Source organism: Pleurodeles waltl, chromosome 5 (assembly GCF_031143425.1).
Source record: "Pleurodeles waltl isolate 20211129_DDA chromosome 5, aPleWal1.hap1.20221129, whole genome shotgun sequence".
In the NCBI taxonomy this organism is placed as follows: Eukaryota; Metazoa; Chordata; class Amphibia; order Caudata; family Salamandridae; genus Pleurodeles; species Pleurodeles waltl.
In genome coordinates, this window is record NC_090444.1 from 1662249812 (window position 1) to 1662272215 (window position 22404).

The 22404-nt window shown below is 45.6% G+C and overlaps 1 protein-coding gene across 1 annotated transcript in view; it reads right to left on the bottom strand.

The window, feature by feature from the left end:
- Window positions 1-22404, bottom strand: part of WDR35 (WD repeat domain 35) — a 267899-nt gene that overhangs the window by 37968 nt on the left and 207527 nt on the right. Inside the window, exon 25 of the mRNA XM_069235987.1 lies at window positions 16898-17038. Within this exon, the coding sequence (XP_069092088.1) occupies window positions 16898-17038 (141 nt within the window). The remainder of the gene's footprint in view (window positions 1-16897; window positions 17039-22404) is intronic.

Consider the following 22404-nt stretch of genomic DNA (forward strand, 5'->3'; position numbering starts at 1 on the left):
CGCCAGATGTACTTTATTGGAGGAATGTGCCAGGCCTGTTTGCGCTAAATGCAATAGGTACGGCAATATTTGTTCCAGTGGTGAAGATAGTGGGTTAATCTGCCGCTGATGACACCAGACACAAAATCGTTTCCATTTGCAAGAGTAAGCCTTATTAGTGCTATCCGCTCTAGCTCTGGACAAGATGTCCCTGCACTCCTGTGGGATATTCAGATGTGCAAACTCCCTTTGCCCAGGAGCCATGCTGACAGTCGCATTGACTGAGGATCTGGGTGCTATACTTGTCCTTTGTTCATTGTTAGAAATTGTGGAAACGGTTTCAGCGGAATGTGAGGCTTGATTGATAGAAGAAGCAGCTCCTCAAACCAGTGTTGGCGAGGCCAATATGAAGCTATCAATATCAGAGTGCACGGCTCTTCCTTTATCTTTGTGAGGACTCCTGGGATCAATCGAATTGGAGGAAAGGCGTAAGCAAAGATGTCTGACCAGACTATCGAAAACGCATTCCCCCAAGATCCCTTTTGGTGATGCCAGCTTGCGAAGTACTGGCATTTGGCATTCCCCTTGTTGGCAAACAGGTCTATTGTTGGGGTTACCCACTGGGAAAAGATGTAGTCCACTATCGACTGGTCCAGCTCCCACTCGTGGCAGCTCGATCTTTGTCTGCTAAGCACATCCGCTGTCTTATTCTCTATCCCCGGCAAATGCACAGCTGTGAGTGTGATGCCTTGCTGCGAGGCCCAATTCCAAATTCTCTGGGCTTCTCTGGAGAGGGTGAGAGATCTTGTGCCTCCTTGTTTGTTGAGGTAATGCATTGTAGTGGTGTCTGTTCTTATTACTACGTGTGATCCTGATATTTTCGGAAGAAAAGCCTGCAAAGCGAGGTACACTGCTCTGAGCTCTAGCAGATTGATGTGCATCACTGTCAACTGTGGTGGCCACTTGCCACTTACTTGAAGATCCTGTAGCACGGCTCCCCAGCCCTCCAGAGATGCGTCCGTAGTGATGGTCCACGGAGCCGGACAATGTGAAAACGAAAGGCCGATGGACAGATGATGCCTTTGAGACCACCATGTCAGGGCTTTGGCTATTGCTGGGGTTATGTGTATTCGATCTTCGAAGCTTCCCGAAACTTGGAGCCATTGACGGTTTAGTTGCTCCTGTAACAGGCGCATTTTTAGTCTGCAGAGAGGAATCAGAGGTATGCATGATGACATCATGCCCAACAGTGATTTGAACAGGCGGACAGAAACACAGCTTCTTCTCTGTATTGATTTTGTTAGTGTGAGTAACCTTTGTTGCCTGTCTACTGTGGGACATGCCATGGTGGATTGCGTGTCCAGGTTTGCCCCTAAAAAGGTGATACTGCATGCTGGCAGAGGTTTGGACTTCTCCCAGTTGATGGTGAGGCCTAGATTGGTTAGCAAGGAAACGCACCTTCTTGTTGATCTGCGCGCTCCTGCGTAGGTGCTTGCTTTTAGCAGCCAATCGTCTAGATAATGAAAAATTTGGTGTTTCCTCCTCCTGAGGAAGGCTGCGATTTGCGCTAGACATTTGGTGAATATCCTGGGAGCTGATTTAGGCCAAAGGGAAGGACTCGAAATTGAAAATGGCTTCCGGCTACGGTGAATCTCAGGTATTGTCTGTGGGCAGGGTGGATGGGAATGTGGAAATATGCGTCTTTTAGGTCTGGTGTAGACATGAAATCTCCCTGGTTCAGACGCAGGAGGACATCTTGCAGGCTGATAATGTGGAACGATTGCTTTTTTAAGTATATGTTTCATTCCCATAAATCGGGGATTGGCCTCCAATCTTTCCACTTTTCGCGCATGAGGAAGAACATGGAATAAAACCCTCTTCCTTGCTGTGACCGAGGTACCTTTTCTATAGCTCCTTTGAGGAGCATGTTGTTGATCTCCTTCTTGAGTTGTTGTGGGTATCTTGAAGGAGTCCTGCGGGGAGGATTGGAGGGAGGCAGTTGGGTAAATTCTAGAGTGTGGCCCTGTTTCACTAATTGGAGGGCCCACTTGTCTGATGTGATGACTTGCCATTGTTTGAGGAAGTGTGATATCCTTCCGCCTAGAACCAGAGGAGGAGAATTGGGTGTAGCCGGCGCCTCGGATGCATCAGGCTCTACGAGCCGAGTCTTTAGCATGGCAAGTTGAGCGTCCCCTACCGCCAGATCTGCCATAAGCTGCTTGCGGCGGCTGCCTTTGTGGGTAATATTGACGGTACTGTTGAGAGGAGGAAGGATAGGTGGGATAAATATACTGCTGATATCCTCCTCTATATGAAGGTTGGCCACGTCCTCTAGCTCGAAAGGAAGGCTTTTGAAATTGGAGAGTCCCTAATGACCTTGCTGTATCAGTGTCAGACTTAATAGATTGTAAAGCCTCGTCAATATGTTTGCCAAATAACGCCTGGCCATCGAAAGTTAAGTCTAAAATGTTATTCTGCACCTCAGGCCGGAATGAAGTAGCCTTTAGCCAACCTTGTCTTCTAAGAACAGCTGCCTGCGAGCTGTCGAAATGCAGTCGTGGCTATGTCCATTGCACAGTCAATGAGCTCCACTGACGTGCGCTGTCCTTCTTGCAATGTCTTGTTTGCCTCTGATTTTGCGTCCACCGGCAACTGGTTAATATGTGGGGCGATGTCTGCCCATAGCTGCCTGTCGAACCTGGCTAACACCGCTAGAGAGTTAGCAGCTCTTACCACTAGGCTAGCCATCGAGGAAAACCTCTTTCCGATGTTGTCTAGTCGTCTACCCTCTTTGTCTGGGGGTGCAGAAATCGGAGCAGATGCATTTTTGGACTTCCTCTGTGCCTCCTGAGCCACCACTGAGTCCGGATGAGGATGACCATTTAGACATGCTGGTGCATTGTGCGGTGCCTTGTACTTCTTGTCTAAACGAGGCAGTACTGCTGTGACAGTAGCAGGATTGTGCATCACTTTTAGGCCTTCTTCCCATAAATAGCTGACCAGCGAAATAGAGCGCACAGATTTTTGAAACGGCTCTTTAAAATCGTAGAGAAAGCAGTCTGTTTGTTTTGATGGCATTGGCAAAGCGAAACGCTTAGCTGCTCTTTCTAGGAGATTGTGAAATCCTCCAATGTCGTCTGGTGGGGACTCCACCTTTGATTGGGAAGGAGAAGGAGGAGCAGGGATGATGTATTCATCCCACTCGGAATGAGTGTCCAGGAGCTCCCCTTCTTCGTGATCCCCTTCTGACATGTCCGTATCCTGAGGCAGAGTCATATACGGAGTAGCCACATTTGTGAGAGGTAAAGAAACTGGTCTCTGATGTGGAGTGGTATCCCCAGAGACGGGCGATGGAGAAGGTTGCTTCCCTTGAGGAGGAAAACGCCTGCTGTAATCCGCTAACATTGCTCTGAGGTCAGACAATAAGGAGGATGGAATGTATGCCTCCTCTTGATATTGTTGGTCTACTCCATAAAATTGAGGGTCATAAGATTAATCAAATTCATCTTCTTCTTGGTACTTGACATTCAATTGTGATGGACTATGGGCTGCTCCGAATGGCCCCTCGTCGTCAGAGTCTTCATCTCCCTCTAACAGATGCACTGGAATAAGGGAGGTCACCTTACTAGGTGAGGTATGCTTTGGGGTCAGTTTCTCACGAGTTTTCTGATGTTTTTCTCTTGTAGTCTTCGTCGACGGTGGTGTAGTCGATGATGAACGCATGTATATTTGTATGGATGACAGCCTCACCGACGAGTCTACCGCCGACGAGGCCGTCAACGACGGTAAAGCCGATACCGTCATAAGCGCCGTCGACGATGATGAGGTGTAGACGTTTGGTGACGATGACGTCGTCGATGCCGCTCTCGTCGACGGTGGGGCACTCGTCGTCGATGATGTTGTCGGAGCTATCGTCGACGGTGGAAATGTGCCAGTCGTCATTGGCGTCGGAAAAGCACTCACCGATGGTCTCGTCGACAATGACTCTGTCGACGACGGTGCCTTTTTTGTAGAAGTAGAGGAAGGTCTCTTGAAAGGCACAGATGGAGGGACAGAGGATTACTTTTTATGCCTCTCAGAACTGCTGAAGCACTCACCGACGGTCTCGTCGACGATGACTCTGTCGACGACGGTGCCTTTTTTGTAGAAGTAGAGGAAGGTCTCTTGAAAGGCACAGATGGAGGGACAGAGGATTACTTTTTATGCCTCTCAGAACTGCTGGCATGACCTCTCTCCCCTTTACTGGAAGATTTTTGAGGTGAAGTAGATGGGCTGCGGCCCTTGTAAGACCCTGAAGCAGTCTTTTGTGGGCTTTTCTTGATTGTTGGGAGGGAGATCTTGTGTCTGATCTCGCCCCCTTTGATGACTTTTTAGATATTGAAGAGTCATCACTATCAGAGTCAGAAACTGGATTCTCTCTGTATTTAGGTTTTTGCAGCCAAATCAATAATCTGCCTTCCCTATCCTTAAGAGTCTTAGAGAAAAAGGTACGACAAACCTTACAGTCCTTGGCTGAATGGTCTGCATAGAGGCAGTATTTACAATCCTGGCGAGGGACTTCAGAATGTAGTCTTTTCTTGCCACAAGTTTTGCAATTACTGAATAAACCCTTCTTCTCCTTATCAGACATGCTGAAGATGTTTTTCCCAATCAGGTCAGAGAAGTTTTTCTCAGAGAAAAATATGTTGAAGCTAGTTCAAAAGGTGTGAATAAAGAGCAGAGCTCTGAGGAGACTCACTAGCACGACGTGCGGTAGAAAATCTGAGGTGCTGGAGCTTCTCTCAGGAGGAATCTAGAGGGTGGTGTTGCCTGATTGGTGGATGCTCAAGTTTGGTCCTTTTCCTAAAATGACTCTGATAGACTGTTAGTGAAGAGGCCTAAGGCCTTTCTGTTAATATATTTTAACACTACTTGTGTAATTTATACCGGGTGCTCCCATCTCGACGACGGGGAATGATTCAAGCATGTGAATCTATGAAAGTTCCAATACTGGAGTAAGTAGGGTAGGCACATTTCTACTAGGACTGGTGAGACCAGCTTGGATTTGTATCTGGAAAAGGCTGTAGTGATCACTTTATTAATAAACTGGTACAATTAATCAAAACAGCTGTAAGGATATATACAAATCCCGGGTTCAGTCCAGGGAAAAGCACAATACCCGCATGATGTTCAAATTATGCATTTTTTTCTCAGCCAACAAGACCTTAGGATGTGGAAAAAATGTCCGGTGAACAATCTGATCATTCAGATGGAACTCCAACAGTACACTAAGAATGAAGAAACAATAAGTCCAGAGAACCAATGCAGTCTGTATGAAACATCTTGAGAGGTTGTGAAGTTCAAAGAGTTTCAAGCTCTCTTACGTGCCTAGCCTATTTTAAGTCAAAGAAGGCAATTAGTTCCAAAGGTTCATGCATCAGCCTGGCCAGGATCAGGGTTAGATCCCAATTGTGAGATGTCTTACAGGAGGGAAAAAGTACATTACCATCATCGCATTCCTTTTGACAAGCTTATGGACTATGGTGGTCTCCCCAGGCCTGTTTCAGTAGCCTTCAAACGCTGTGACGTAGGTCTTGAAAGTATCCACCTGAATTCCCGCTTTACTCCTGCTGTCACATCAAATTGTCCACTGAGCATGTGAGTGGGTTGGCATTCTTCACTAGCACCAGCTGACAGAAGTATAAGTTACCTACCTGTAAATCCTAGTTCTCTTCCAGGGGAATCCTCATCAAAATCATAAGAACTGAATAATCCAGCCCACGTGCGGGGACCCCGGAGCACATATTCCACATATGTATTATATAGAAAATTTATATTTAAGCATAGAATTATGTGCAGAATTGTAATGCATATATCTTCAAACAAAAATGGTCTAAAGGTTGCTGGGTGGTGCACTCCACTGCCGGTGCCAGTGAAGGAGAGGACCAATCTTGAATAATACAATTCACCAAAAGTATTCACTGCACTCCATGAAGTTTTAATAGTGCCTATTTATTGATGCCAAAATAACAACCACCAACGCGTTTCAACTCCCCCAAGGAGTCTTGTTCACAGTGAACAAGACTCCTTGGGGAGTTGAAACGCGTTGGTGGTTGTTATTTTGGCATCAATAAATAGGCACTATTGAAACTTCATGGAGTGCAGTGAATACTTTTGGTGAATTATTTATATATATATATATATATATAAAAATTGTATACATGTGTCTATGTAAACATGCAGCCTATGTTAACAAAACAGGCTAAAAATGGCTTATTTTCGTCATTTTTTTTTCTTCATTTTTTTATTTTTTATTAAACACATCAAGCAGAGTGCAACATTTCTGTAGTGCAGAAAAGAGACATAAAATGCATTAGCAATCTTATATAGAGAGAAAACTGTAGTGAAAAGCAAAGGCATTTTTAGCCAATAGGCTGCATTCACATTAACATATAAGAATCAAATAACTGGCACCATGCCTTTAAGGCCTGCAGAACCTCCAGTATCCCACCATGCCTCAAAGGTGAGAGTGAGGGGATAGCTGGGCTACAGTTAGGTCAGTACTTTTTTACGATGATTAGAAGAGAAGAATATCAGAAATATAAACTGCTGTACATTGAGTGTCTCGTCCATGGAGGTGGGCGGGTTCCTTATGACCTTGATGAGGATTCCCCTGGAAGAGAACTAGGATTTACAGGTAAGTAACTTATTATTCACTTCCAGGGGATCCTCATCAATAGTCATAAGCACTGAATAGATTAGCAAGCCCATCCCACAGTCCTGCGGACGATACAGTGTAAGCACAAGCAGTTTTACTGCTTCATCTAAATAGATTCTTAAAGAAGCCCGACCCACTTATCTGTCGTAGTGTCTGAATCTAGACAATAATGCCTTGTAAAAGTATGCACCGATCTCCATGTTGCAACTTTGCAGATCTCAGGGATGGGAACATTCTTCATGTCGTTGCCGCCTTGCCCTCTGTTGAATGGGCTTTGGGTTTGGCAGTCAATCGTTTGTTAACCAAATAAAACATGAGACTATCCACCTGGAAATGGTTTGTTTTCAGGCAGCTATGCCTGTTCTCATGGGGCCATAGTTTACAAACAGATGATCAGACTGTCTGATATCTTTAGTCTTATCAAGATAAAATTTTAGTACTCTTTTTAAATCTACGGAAAGCAAAGTTCTTTCTTCCGGTATGGATGGTTTAGGGAAGAACGTCGGAAGCAAGATGGTCTGGTTAATATGAAAGTCAGACACCACTTTGGGTGGGAAGCCAGGGTGGGTTCTTCTTTACCACCCTATTATCATGAAATACTGTATAGGGCTCTTTATAACAGAGAGCCTGGATTTCGCTAACTCTGCGAGCTGAAGTGATGGCAGCAAGAAAAGCTGTCTTCCTATGAGATGTTGTAAAGAAGCTTTGCGATAGGCTCAAAGGGGGGGGGCATGAGCTTATAGAGGACCACACTCAATTCCCACAGAGGGGAAGGTGTACAAACTGATGGGAAAACCTTTATTAAGCCCTCTATGAAATCTTTAACTACAGTACAGGCATTGTAAAGAATGATGCTTGAGAGGGTGATTTTTGCTAAGCATTAATGGCTGTAAGAAGTACCTTAATCGATGAAAACTGCAAACCTGAATTTGCTAGGTGAAGGAGGTAGGGAAGTACGACATCCTCCTCCCCCAGAATTGGATGGAAGCCATTTTGGATAAACCACATGTAGAATCTTTTCCACTTGAATGAATAAGAGTGCGGTGTTGAAGGTCTTTTAGACTCTGTTAGGATGTCCATGCACTCCAGCGAAAGGCCTAAATGACCATACTGCAGGAATTCAGAAGCCATGCTGTGAAGCTCAGCAAGGGAAGGTTGGGATGGAATACTTTCCCATCTAGCTTGTGGAGAAGGTCCATTCTGCACGGAAGCCCCCTGTGAGGATTTCCTGACAGATGAAGAGATCCGTGTACCACCACTGACGGGGGCATTCTGGGGCTATTAGTACCATTCAGGTCTTGGCCCTGTAGAATTTGTTGATTACTGTGGGAATCAGGGGAATGGGTGGAGAAGTGTAGAGAAATGTCTCTGCCAAGTCTATCAACAGGGTATTCCCTTTCATTCCTGGTTGGTAAAACCTGAATGCGAAGCTTTGGCATTTTTTGTTGTTTTCGTCGGCAAACAGGTCTATTTGAGGATACTCCCATTCCTGAAAAATGCTTTTTACAAAATCGTCATGAAGCACCCAGTATTGTGTGTCTGAGATGGTTTGGCTGAGTCCGCTTGTGTGTTCTGGACTCCTGAGAGGTGAATATCTGTGATTAACAACCTCCTCGTTATTAACCAATGCCAGATGGTCTGTGCCTCTCGAGATAGGGGATGAGATTGAGTGCCCCCCTGCTTGTTCAGATAGTACATTGTGGTTGTGTTGTCCGTTTGGACTAGGAGAGAATTGTCCTGTATGGATGGGTAAGACTTGAGGGCTAGATTAACTGCCCGCAGCTCTAGCAAGTTGATATGGGACTGCTGCTCTTTGTCCGACCAGCGACCCTGTCTTTGGAGGGACCCAATGTGAGCCCCCAGCCCTGACAAGATGCATCCATTGGAAGAATCTGAGTGGGAATGTCCTGATGAAAAGGGACCCCTACTAGCAGATGGTGTCAGTGAGTCCACTACTGTAGTGAGTCTTTTGCTGCTGGTGACAGAGTCAATCTGTCGTCCTATTTGTTTGCAAACTGACATCACTGATCCTGCAGATTCTCTTGGAGAGGTCTCATTTGCAATATGGCATTTGGAACAATAAAAATGCAGGAGGCCATGGATCCCAGGAGTGAGGCTATTTGTCTGGCCATTGGTTGCAGAGTGTTATGGATGTTATGACATTTCTGTTGTATTGATAATAGTCTCTCCTCCAAAGGATACACTTTTGCGAGGTTTGTATCCAATGTTGCTCCTAAGTAATGGAGCCTTTGGGTTGAAATTTGTATAGATTTTTGTTGATTCACTTGAAGACCCAAATTTTTGAAGGTATTCAAGTTAATTTGGAGATGTTGCATTGTCTGAGTTGGCGAGGTACGTTTCCATAGCCAATCGTCGAGGTACGGGTAAATGAAGATCTTTTTCCTCCTCAGGTGTGCTGCTACTATCGATACACACTTGGAGAAAGTGCACGGGCTGACTTCAGACCAAAGGGCAGAACCTTGTACTGGTAGTCTTTGAATCCAACCATAGGGCGCAGGAACGTCCGGTGTTTCTATGCTACTGGGATGTGAAAATAAGCATCCCTCAGATCGATGGAACATATCCAGCTCCCCCGATGGAGCTCGGGGTAGATCTGATGGAGTGCCAACATTCTGACTTTTTCCTTGTGAATGTATTTGTTGAGATGTCCTAGGTCTAGAATGGGTCTGAAGTCTTTGCTTAGACCTTTTTTGCGCACAAGGAGTAACAGGAGTATACTTCTTTTACCCTTTGGGATGGTGGGACCTCCTTGATCGCTCCCTTTTGAAGCAATGTTACTACTTCCTCTTTTAAGAGACTTGTTGATGACTGGAGGTTTTCAAAGGTTGTACTGGTATGGGTGGAGCCTTGAAAGGTAGTGTATATACATTTTATACAATATTTAGAACTCACTTGTCTTTGGTTATGGAGCGCCACTCGTCTACATGCTTGGTAATACTTCCTCCCACCGGAGTGGATGACAGAACCGGGGGAAGCGAGGTTTCATTGTTTTCCTGATGTCTTGGACGTAGATGGATTTTGTCTGGCAGCTCCTCGCTCCCTTGCTGGCTTACAGGATTGATATAAGGGTCTGCCCAGTCTTTGTTGTTGTCTTGGGACCCAGTGAGGCGTCTGAACCCTCTGATGGTATGGGCGTCTATCGTAAGGCCTATATCTTCTGAGGTATTCTTTGCACTTTACGAGTCCTACCCCTTTTAGTGTGTCAAGCTCCGCTTGAATTTTAGCCATCTCGTCATCCGTGTGGGACCCAAATAGAGAATTGCCAGTTAATGGGAGATTCATAATCTGATTCTGTGCTTCTGGCTTGAGACCTGTTAGGCGGAGCCAAGATGATTGTCTGGCACATATTCCATGAGAATACCCATGTGCGGCTAGATCGGAGCCATCCGCAGCCGCGCTAATTATCGGATTTGCTACTAGGCCGCCTTTGTAGGAGGCTGGCCTGGCTTATAGTGGGTACCTTGTGGTACTTACACCTCGTGCCAGGTCCAGTGATCCCTTATTAGTAGATTTGAGGTGTTCTAGCAGCTCAGGCTGATAGAGGTAGCTATAGCAGAGCAGCTTAGGCTGAACTAGGAGACATGCAAAGCTCCTACTATACCACTTATATCATATAGCACTATATCACAAGAAAACACAATACTCAGAGTTACTAAAAATAAAGGTACTTTATTTTAGTGACAATATGCCAAAAGTATCTCAGAGGATATACTCCCTTAGGAGGTAAGTAATATACACAAAATAGATACACAAACCAAAATCAGGTAAGTAAACAGTTAGAAAAGTAGTGCAAACACTGTAGGATACAATAGAATGCAATAGGAGACAATAGGCCTAGGGGCAACACAAACCATATACTCCAAAAGTGGAATGCAAACCACGAATGGACCCAAGGCCTAGTGTAGTGTGTAGAGGGTCGCTGGGAGTGTAAGAAAACACTAAGGGTGTCCAAGATACCACACCCCAAGACCCTGAAAAGTAGGAGTAGTTACCCTACTACCCCAGAAAGACAGTAAAGTCGAGATAGGGGATTCTGCAAAGACAACAACTGACTGCAAAGCACTGAAGATGGATTCCTGGACCTGAGGACCTGCAAAGGAAGGGGACCAAGTCCAAGAGTCACGCAAGTATCCAGGGGGGGCAGGAGCCCACTAAATCCCGGATGAAGGTGCAAATGGGCTGCCTCCGGGTGGAAGAAGCCGAAGATTCTGCAACAACGGATGGTGCCAGGAACTTCTCCTTTGGTCAGAAGATGTCCCACGGCGTGCTGGAGGATGCAGAGTTGCTTCCACGCAGAAAGACTGCAAACAAGCCTTGCTAGCTGCAAGAGTCGCGGTTGAAGGTTTTGGGTGCTGCCAGGGCCCAGGAAGGACCAGGAGGTCACCCCTTGGAGGAGGAGACAGAGGGGGCGCTCAGCAACACAGAGAGCCCAAGCAGAAGCAGGCAGCACCCACAGAAGCACCTGAACAGGCGTTCAGAAGATCTGAGCACGACGGTCGACTCAGCACAACAAAAGAGGGTCCCACAGAGTCGGAGTCCAACTCAGCGGGTTGGGCAATGCAGGACGGAGTGCTGGGGACCTGGGCTAGGCTGTGCATGAAGAAAGTCTTGCAAAAGTGCACAGAAGCCCTAGCAGCTGCAGTTCACACAGTACACAGGATTACTGTCTGCCGTTGGGAGGCAAGGGCTTACCTCCACCAAATTTGGACACAAGGGCCACTGGACTGTCGGGGACACTTGGACCCAGCTCCTGTGTTCCAGGGACCACGCTCGTCAGGATGAGAGGGTACCCAGAGGACCGGTGATGAAGAAGTTTGGTGCCTGCGTTGGCAGGGGGAAGATTCCGTCGACCCTCAGGAGATTTCTTCTTGGCTTCCAGTGCAGGGTGAAGGCAGAGAGCCCTCAGAGCATGCACCACCAGGTAAGAGTCGAGAAAGCCGCAGGATGAGGCGCTACAATGTTGCTGGTAGTCTTCTTGCTACTTTGTTGCAGTTATGCAGGCGCCCTGGAGCAGTCAGCGGTCGATCCTTGGCAGAAGTATAAGAGGGAAGTGCAGAGGAACTCTGGTGAGCTCTTGCATTCGTTATCTGATGAGAAAACCACAGGAGAGACCCTAAATAGCCCTCAGCGGAGGATTGGCTACAGAGAAAGGTAAGCACCTATCAGGAGGGGTCTCCAACGTCACCTGCTGGCACTGGCCACTCAGAAGTGTCCATTGTGCCCTCACACCTCTGCATCCAAGATGGCAGAGGTCTGGGACACACTGGAGGAGCTCTGGGCACCTTCCCTTGGGAGGTGCTGGTCAGGGGAGTGGTCACTCCCCTTTCCTTTGTCCAGTTTTGCGCCAGAGCAGGGCTGGGGGGATCCCTGAACCAGTGTAGACTGGCTTATACAAGGAGGGCACCATCTGTGCCCTTCAAAGCATTTCCAAAGGCCAGGAGAGACTACTCCTCTCAGGCCCTTAACACCTATTTCCAAAGGGAGAGGGTGTAACACCCTCTCTCAGAGGAAATCCTATGTTCTGCCTTCCTGGGACTGGGCTGCCCAGGCCTCAGGGGGGCAGAAACCTGTCTGAGGGTTGGCAGCAGCGGTAGCTGCAGAGAAAACCCCAGAGAGTTAGTTTGGAAGTACCCGGGCTCTATGCTGGAGCCCCGGGGATGCATGGAATTATCCCCCCAATACCAGAATGGTATTGGGGTTACAATTCCATGATCCTAGACATGTTACATGGCCATGTTTGAAGTTACCATGGTGACGCTACATATAGGTATTGACCTATATGTAGTGCACGCATGTAATGGTGTCCCCGCACTCACAAAGTCCGGGGACATTGCCCTGAACAATGTGGGGGCACCTTGGCTAGTGCCAGGGTGCCATCACACTAAGAGGGTCATTCTGACCCTGCCTGGCGGGAACCGCCAAATGGCCGCTCCGCGGTCAGAAGACCGCGGATGCCATTCTTGCTTTCCCGCTGGGCCGGCGGGCGACCGCCAAAAGAGCGCCCGCCGGCCCAGCGGGAAAGGCCCTGCAACAAGGAAGCCGGCTCCGAATGGACCCGGCGGAGTTGCAGGGGTGCGACGGGTGCAGTTGCACCCGTCGCGATTATCAGTGTCTGCTAAGCAGACAGTGAAAATCTTTATGGGGCCCCACGACACCCGTTCCTGCCATCCTGTTCGTGGCGGTAAAAACCGCCAGAAACAGGATGGCGGGAAGGGGGTCGGAATCTCCATCCGGTGGGAAACCGCCGGATCCCCTTTTCTGACCGCGGCGGAGAATGGGCTGGGAAGCACCGCCAGCCTGTTGGCGGTGCTTCCGTGGTCCCCGGCCCTGGCGGTCTTGGACCGCCAGGTTTGGAATGACCCCCTAAGTAACTTTGCACTTAACCTTCACTAAGTGAAGGTTAGACATATAGGTGTCTTATAAGTTACTTAAGTGCAGTGTAAAATGGCTGTGAAATAACGTGGACGTTATTTCACTCAGGCTGCGGTGGCAGTCCTGTGTAAGAATTGTCTGAGCTCCCTATGGGTGGCAAAAGAAATGCTGCAGCCCATAGGGATCTCCTGGAACCCTAATACCCTGGGTACCAAGGTATCATATACTAGGGAATTATAAGGGTGTTCCAGTGTGCCAATCAGAATTGGTAAAATTGGTCACTAGCCTGTAGTGACAATTTTGAAAGCAGAGAGAGCATAAACACTGAGGTTCTGGTTAGCAGAGCCTCAGTAATACAGTTAGGCACCACACAGGGAACACATACAAGCCACAAACTTATGAGTCCTGGCTGGCAGGATCCCAGTGACACATATCAAACATAGTGACAACCTAGGGTTTTCACTATGAGCACTGGGCCCTGGCTAGCAGGATCCCAGTGAGACAGTAAAAACACCCTGACATACACTCACAAACAGACCAAAAGTGGGGGTAACAAAGCCAGAAAGAGGCTACCTTCCTACATCTTTCATGAAGGATTTCTTGGAAATCCTGTCTATCTTCTCCGTGTAGTTTTTCGACAAATCTAGATAGGGAATCCCAGAGCAATCTGTCATATCTTCCAAAGAGTACAGAAGCACTTGATACTTTCATAAAAGAAGCAGATGTGCCGCACGTTTTTCTTCCCAATGAGTTGAGATGTTTGCCTTCCTTATCTGGCGGTACTCTTGATGAGGAAGCAAATGAATGTTTTTTTCTAGCTGCGGCTAGGATGACCGAGTCCGTGGAGGATTAGATCTGAGAAACAATGAGTCTTGATCTGGAGCCTTATATTTTTCCAAAATTCTTGTTGCCGCTGCACACAAGGTTGCTGGGGAGAGGAAGGTATCCATTACTGGTTGCAACAGTCCTGGAACTAGAGGGAGTAGCTGTCGAGAGGAGGAACGATGGTGCAGTGTTTCAAATATTACGGAGGAGGATGTTGCAGGCTTAGGGATGTCTATATTAAGTTTATGAGCACCTCTGACTAGAACTTCATTAAAGGTGTTAATGTCATCCACCAGGGAGAATCTTGCTGGAGCAGTGTCTGTTAAGAGAGGTGAATAGTCTCTAATAGACAAGTCAGAGGCAGTAGACGAGGAAGGTGACCAGCGTCATCTATAATATGAACTAGAACTTTGAGATCTCCTGGAGAAGGAAGCGGATGTAGCCCTTGGTCTTTGAGGCATTCTGCTTCTTGTGCGAGACTGAGAAGTTCTATGCCTCTTTTGTGGTGTGGAACGGCCTGCATAAGGAGACGTTGCCTTATGTTGAGGCATCGGTGACGGTGTTCTTGATTGTGAGGTTGAATACATTTGGGAATACTGTCAGTCCGGACAATGAGGTGCCGGGCCTTTCCTAAGACTCTCATGCCATCTCGGAGCTGGGTTAATTGCCGAGACTTGATCTGCTTCTGAGTGGGAAGATGTCAGAGAAGATCTACTTCTTTTGGTCTTAGAAGGTGAATGTATTTGAGCCACCGATGTCTGTAGAGAGCCAGTAGGCGAAGGAGCCCTTGCTGGTAAGTGTTGGCGTAGAACGCAGTGTGGAGAATGTGAACGCTCTTTTCCAGCCATCAAATCATGACTGAACAGTGATCGAACTGGTGAATTGTGTCTCGGCGTCGAACAATGCTGCAATGTTGACAGAGAGCGTGAACGTCCATGTCTCAACGTCGAATTATGTCTTGACGTCGTGTGTGATGCATGTGGAGTTTGTCTCGACGTCGAGTTGCGCCTGGTTGCCGCCAACAGAGCAATAGACCTTTGCCTTGGCGTTGATGGTCGATGGACTATAGTTGGCATTGTGGTTTTTCCTGTTCAGTGTTGTTTCGACATGATGGGTCATAATGAACCCTCAGTGGAATATCAGCACAAATGTGTTGGCGTGACGTCGAGCGGTGAGTGGCAGCCAACGGAGTCTTTTCCTTTGTTGATGTTGATGGTTGACACTGTGTCATAGCTTGCAACATTTTGTTACTTGGCATTGCATTTGTCGCTGTTGATGGAGGTGTGCTTCTCGATGTCGGTGGTCGACACTGATGCGATGAGGACGGAAATGTTAACATTGAAGCCGATAGAGAACAAACAGGTATTTTCCTACCTGGTGAGGTAGATCTTGCTCCTAGTTTCTCACACTTTTTTCCTTTGAGACTTTCGTCTGAAGGGAGGTGGTTTCTGTTGTTTTTTCCCTCTGTTGTAAACCATACAGAAGGATTCTCTGTCTGTCTTTCAAGGTCCTTTTTGAAAGATTTTGGCAAGGACTGCTGGTCTCACAACAATGCCTTTCAGGAAGACACATGATGCAGACTGAGTGGAGATCAGTCTGAGCCTTCTTTTTGCTACAAGAAGGAATATGACAAAAAGAGAAGGCATTTTACAGGAATAAAAAAAACAAATTTCCTGTCAGGAAAGAGTCTTGATTTATTCAGACAATGTAAAAATGTTGAGTAAAACTTATAAATGTAGTTTAAGTTGAAATGTTCTGGTAAAAAAAAAAAAAATAAAGAAAATGAGAGCTCAATGCTCCAGGATCCTACCTGAAGGAGCCAGAAAAAAGAACTGACCTAACTCTCACCTCAGAGGCATGGTGGGATACTGGAGGTTCTGCAGGCCTTGGTTCTGATATATGTTCATGTGAATACAGCCTATTGGCTAATAATGCCTTTGCTTTTCACTACAGTTTTGTCTATATACAAGATTTCTAATGCATTTTCTGTCTCTCTTTTCTGCACTACAGAAATGTTGAACTCTGCTTGATGTGTTTAAAAAAATAAAAACTTTATGAAAATAAGGCATTTTAAACCTGTTTCGTTAACAAAGGCTGCTTGTTTATATAGACACAAGTATATGACTGATATATATATATATGCATTAAAATTCTGCACATAATTCTATGCTTAAATATAAATTAAATATATATACATGTGTGTAATATGTGCTCCGGGGTCCCCGCACGTGGGCAGGAATATTCAGTGCTTATGACTATTGATGAGGATCCCCTGGAAGAGAACCATAGTCATTTGCTTTAGTACTCAGTTTTGGAAGAGGGTTTTCAGCCAGCCACAAGGACCATCAGAATGTCTTAAGAGAGGTATGGGTTTTAAAAGGATAACTCCTAAAAAAACAATGAGTTCAATGTGATGTTAGGAAGGAATGTAACCCTCTCCTTCCTTCGATACACAGGGGGTCTCTCTTTTGTGGGAGGTTGATATAGTACCCCTGAAGGAGATGGAGTATGTCCAAACACTACACATATTTGTAGTGTACAGACATAAATGCAGAGCAACAGACAAGTAAACAAGAGCTCTAAATATTAACCTCTATGGAGGAGTTAAGACATTTGCCAAACTTAAGTCCAGGAAGTGTGCTCCAGGAAAAGGCTCTTTCAGAGAGACATTGACTTGAGAGATTTTTATTCTACTTTTTCCTCGCTAATTCTCTGGATGATTTAAACAGGCATTTTGGTACATGTTATACCATGTGGTTTTGGCATTTTATGTTGCATACATCATATATGTTAAATTGTTATGGATGGTGTGATGGTTTTGATGCCACTGAGCATTTAGCATCGTCCATATCTGTGAATCTGTGAATGCGGATTAACGCTTCTGTGACCTCTGAAAATCTCTGACAGAAAAGAGTAAACAGTGATACATGGAATATACAAATAGAATATAAGAAACATAGATATGGACATAAAACATATTTGTAAAGGTTTAGTAAGTCATACCTCTGATTGCTTCCCTTTCATCTTTCCTTTTTGAGTGTTTTTAACTTGTTTATGATATTGTTCAATGAGCAAAGCGGCCAGCACATACAGCTTTTTCACACGTAAAGGTTTAGTTCGCTTTTTGGCTTCTTCATCTGCAATCTTAAAAACAAATGCACACGTAGGTGAATGTTAATTTACACACACACAGAAATTCATACCAAAATGTATTTGCTGCCACAGTTCTCACATATCGACAAACAAACATTGCACTAGCACCACTTTAAATGTTGTCATTTTTCTTGACAGAACTGGGTAGCAATCACAGTTTCTTCCCTTTTTTAAATGTTCACCTGTTTATCAGTTACAGCAGAAAGTCATTTGAAAGATCATTCCCAATCACTTTCAGGCCTCAGAAAAAAACAGACGGCAAAGTCAAAGGTCTGATAAATGTACAAGTGAAGAAAAAGTTACTTACCTTCAGTAACAATATTTTTGGTGGATACATAATCTTCCTGCAGCGTCCTGACCTTTTGAATTACGAGTCTGGAAGAACCTTTTCCCAGCAAATTCTTTCCAGCACCACCAGGGTATTAAGAAAGATAAGTGTCCTTTTCTTCTGACAGATAATGGATGATCTTTCTTAGCTAGGGTGTTGCAGATCTTGATACAGAGGATAGCTTGCCAAATTGTGTGTTTTGTCAGCACCTTGCCCGTTTTATCGCTGGCGAAGCCCAACCAGAGCTAGTCATCTACTCTGTCCAGTTGCATGGAATCAATGCAGTAGAGCATTGCATGTCTGACATCTCTTCTATGAAGCAGCTCCTCCTCCTTCGTTAGATGTGGACGAGGGAAGAAAAATGCAGATACTACATTGGGATGGACAATGTGCAGAGGTATAATGTATCCAGGTAGAGGACTGTGAAAAGTATACAAACTGAGGGGGCTGAAGTTCTCCAACCCTACAAACTGAAGTTATTGCCACCAACAAAGCGGTCTTCAGTGTAAGACGCCCCACTTTGGTTTGATCAACAGTTACCCAACCTGTGTTGTATGTAGGGTCTCCCTGTTTTCAGCTCCTCTGACACACCTAGGAGCGTGGAAAGACTCAGACTACTGACTCTCCCTCTCCAAGGATTTCTGGACTAGCTCTCCTTCTCTGTTCAGCTCTACAGCTCTCCTTGCACTCTTAAGTCTCCACTACTCCACACAGAGTGAATCCACTGAATGCCTGCACTGCCCCTCAGCCCAGTGTGTTGCCCACTTTTATCCCCTCCTTGCTATAATGAGCTGAGGATTATTTTTCTGTCAAAAGCAGCAGTGTTGATTGAACAAGTCAAACAACCCAAAGCTCTCCACTTATTGGAAAAACTGACTTGCAACATTAAGGAATGTTTAGCCAGCATCCACTTGTGTCCTTTGTTCAAAGAGGAGTGTGAGTTACCTCATTCTAAACCCCGTCTACAGTTGCTAAACCAAGAACTACACATACAAGCTTCAGCATTCCAATGTTCAGAAGATAATTTCATGGATTTGGTTTGCAAATATAATGGGGACTTGAGTAACTGTGAAAGGAATGCCATGCTTGGCCTTGCTTTGGATACAAATTTATTGGGTGTGCAAGGCTTCACCAGCGTTACTAAAGAATCTTTGTGGTGAAGGTTTTCATAATTTGCACACTATGAAAATAGGCATTAGGCCTCTTCTGAGCCAGACTCATTGCATACTGTAGAAATACATCTTAACCTTTGCATTTCCTAGACATGTATTCGGGTACACTTGCAGTTGAGCTTAGATGGAGGGCTAGAACCTTGGACACGGTACAGATAGCCAGGAGCACTGCAGAATTATTTTCTGGGAACACGAGCAGTGTAACTTGGTGTGAGCAAGGTACTGAAGGGTTCAATATATTATTAAGAAGTCATGGATTGATTCTACAGCAAAGCAAGGCTTAGATTGTCCTGTAGTGTCTTGGCACAATGGCCAGATATTCCTTAGATAAGATGCACCATGCATGTGGCCAGGTCTGGGAACTGGTCATAAACAAAACACTTACGTAGTTAACAGACACTTTACAGAGTGTGTGAGTGCAGGTCCATGTCAATGTGTTATTTGGACTAGAGAGAGTATTGGGAACCAGCTCTTCCAGCCTGCCAGGAAAAAGACAGCGTGCGACATGAGAAAAGTACCTCCAAGAACAAGTGATGCATGGAAATGTACCTGGAAGTTTCTTAAGTGAGAAGGTTCTTAAATGGACAGTGGCTAGTGTTTTGTCTATATAAATATGCACTGTGACATATAGTGGACACTCAAAATAGACCTGGACCATGGAGCAGCATCACACAAGTTCACTTCGTGAAGGTACGCATCAAGGCAATGTTTTCAGAGTAGGTCTCTGAGCACCACCATGAAACAAGAAATTGCAATACAAGACTAAACGGGGAATATTTGATTGTTTGGATATAGTTTAATTTATATTTCCTCATGTAGTTATGTAGTACTCATGTAATATAAATTATTCTTTCTCCTTATCTTCTGTTATTGGCTTTCATTATAATAAATACATGTTAAGAAATCTACCCAAGGTTTGGTGTTATGTCTTGAGTTGGGAGCTACTAGATTAAACCTTCACTCAAAGCACTCGATGTCTGGGTCTCGAAACGCCAACTGTTATTGCCAGGTGGGGGTAGTTTCTTAGTAACAGAAACATGATATTGATTATCTCTGACCTAAAATCAATAATGTGCTCAGCCTAATTGTCCATGTAATAACATGCATATGCATTTTTTTTGCTGAGTAAGGCAAATCACAAAACCTTGTTACAATCTTTATATAACCACATATTGCTGAATATTTGTGTGTATCAGAAATAAATTATTGTTGAACTTACAAAACAAACAGGTTAGTCAAACTTCTCTTGGGTTTGGCTGGATACCCGCTAACCTACTTAGGGTTAAACTGTTGCTGATATCTACTTCCCATTAGTCAAATGTTCCTCACAGGCTTTCTTGATACTGGATAGGCTGAGATATCAGGTATCACTGAAAGGCCTTCATCCGCCTCATGGCATTTGGCACCAACAGGATGTTCAAAGGATCTGAGTCTGAACCTCCAAGTCATAACGAGGTGCTCTGCCAATGGAACATCAATGAAGTTTGCTTTAACATTCTTCCAACATTAATGGCTTTGAGGGTGGCAGCATAGTTGACTATGCGAGCACCATCTGCATTGGCACAGATGCATGCACACACACCTCCTGGGCCATCCCGGGACCTTCAAAGCATTGTCACCTACATGATGCTGGAGGTGGGGCATTTCAGGGACTGTTCAGGTGACAGGAGTGCATAGTTAGTAGGCACTTTTCTTAGTGGAGTCATGTGGTAGCAGTTTCTTTCTGACTGCTCTGGTGGCCAGTGGTATGTGGCTGTGGGAGGAGTCAGTGCAGTAGTTACTGCCCAAGACTGAAGAGTCTTGGAAGAGCAGACATGTGGCTGGACCTGCTGCATTCGAAGGACAATAAGAACATCATGGCAGCCGTGACATCAGGCTCATGTTCAGACCTGCAGTATGGGGGAAGCCACTTGTCCTGGCCAGAAAGGTGTGTACACAATTTGGGTAGCCTCAATTTTAAGGCCCAATTAATGGTGCCAACTTCCATGAAAACAGCCAAAGCCGTCTGTTTACTGTGGCATGCAGTGGCATGTCATAGACATTGTAAGAAGCTGGGTTATTAGTGTAGGGGATGTGTACCCACCTCAGATAATAATAAACACAATCCTTGTCAGGGTGAACCCCTACTATCACTTAATTAACCTGAGCTCAACCCCCTGGTAGCTATGGCACAGGGCAGATATGTTTAACTTAAAGGCAATGTGTAAAATATTTATTTATTTAGTAATAAAGCTTTGTTCGAACTTGATTTTAGTTTTAAATCCACCATACAGAGAATGTTGACAAGGAATGCACTGGCATGGTACAGAGCAAGTGTATGCAACAAGTATAGATAAAAAAAATACAATTTGTCAGGGTTACAAGAAGGCGTTCGGGGTAGACAACAAAGCTGACAGTTCAGAAGTGCTCCATTACATCTTCTGAATGGATATCACCCCCTTGAAGGTCAGAAGGGTCACTTTCCATTTGTCCAGCCAAGCGCATTGGCAGTCACAGCCATGCATACTTCGCACCATGTGGAATAACATAGGGCCACGAACCAACCACACATTAAGCCAGTACAATGGCAGCTCTGTAATACGTCCCCAGGTCTGGGGCATTTAATCAGCCCATTTCATAGGGTAGGGTCAGCATATCCAGACGCATCCGCAGCTGTTTCCCAGCCCAGGCAAATTATGAGGGTGCGAGGGTTGTCAAACACCACGCGGGGCAATTCAAATCAGAATCTTTTTCAAGATGAACTGGGGTAACACCACCATCTTCGTTACAGCAATACGCCCGGCGAGCGATAAAGGTAAACCGACCCATCGGGTCTGCCACATCGGATAGTTTCTGCACTTTTCTACCATAATTATCTGATATCACCCAGGCAGAGCCCGTTTGAACCAGAATTCCCAAATATCACACCAAACGAATCGTCCATTGTAAGGAGTAGTCTAACTGCATCTGCATCATAGCAGCTGTGAGTGGAAATATCAGGGATTTATCCCAGTTGATGCATAAACCGGAAAGCCCCCGGAAAAATATGACTTCCCATAGAACCGGAGCTAAATTATGCTCAGGATTGCATACATATAGAAGAGTATCAGCAGCATACGCTGAAATGATCAAGTTGTAGTGTGGAAACTGGAGCTCTCTGCGTGCATGATACTCATAAAGTGCACAAGCTAGCAGCTCAGCCTCCAAGGTATACAGTAGCGGTGACTCCCTGTCTGGTGTCCCCTGTGATAGTTATGGCATTTGTGACAATGCCATTAACCCAAATGCGGGCGGGAGAAAAACATCTCTGACTCCAATGCATCTCAGTACCGCTAGCATAGCGCCTCACTCCACCGAATCCCACTCTTTTTCAGCATCCAAAAATAATGCAATGCACGGCATTTAGGGTCCATATGCTGGCCCGCTCTAGAGAGCGTTCTGAGACTGCATGACAGGAACTGACGAGGGACAAAACCGACTGCTCCAGGCCGACCACTCCAGGGAGCAACGGGTGCCAATCAGTTGGCTGGTATTTTCTCAAAAAGTTTTGTGTCGACATTCAGGAGCGACAACAGTCGATAAGATGAGCAACAATCTGCTGGTTTGCCTGGTTGTGATAGGGTGACAAAAAGGGCCTTGTGCATCGTGGGCGACATGCAACCCTCTTTTACCATCTCTTCTTAGAGAGTGACCAGATGTGGAACAAGCTGATCTCAATGGGCCTTATGGAAGGCTACGGTCAACCTATCAGTGCCAGGTGCTCTCCGCTCGGCATGCCATTAGGTATTCCCTGTGTTCTACTGTGAGACACTTCATGACAATATAGGCAAGACAGTCCGCCATGACACTATCATTGTGTGAGAGGTGCAATTTATATA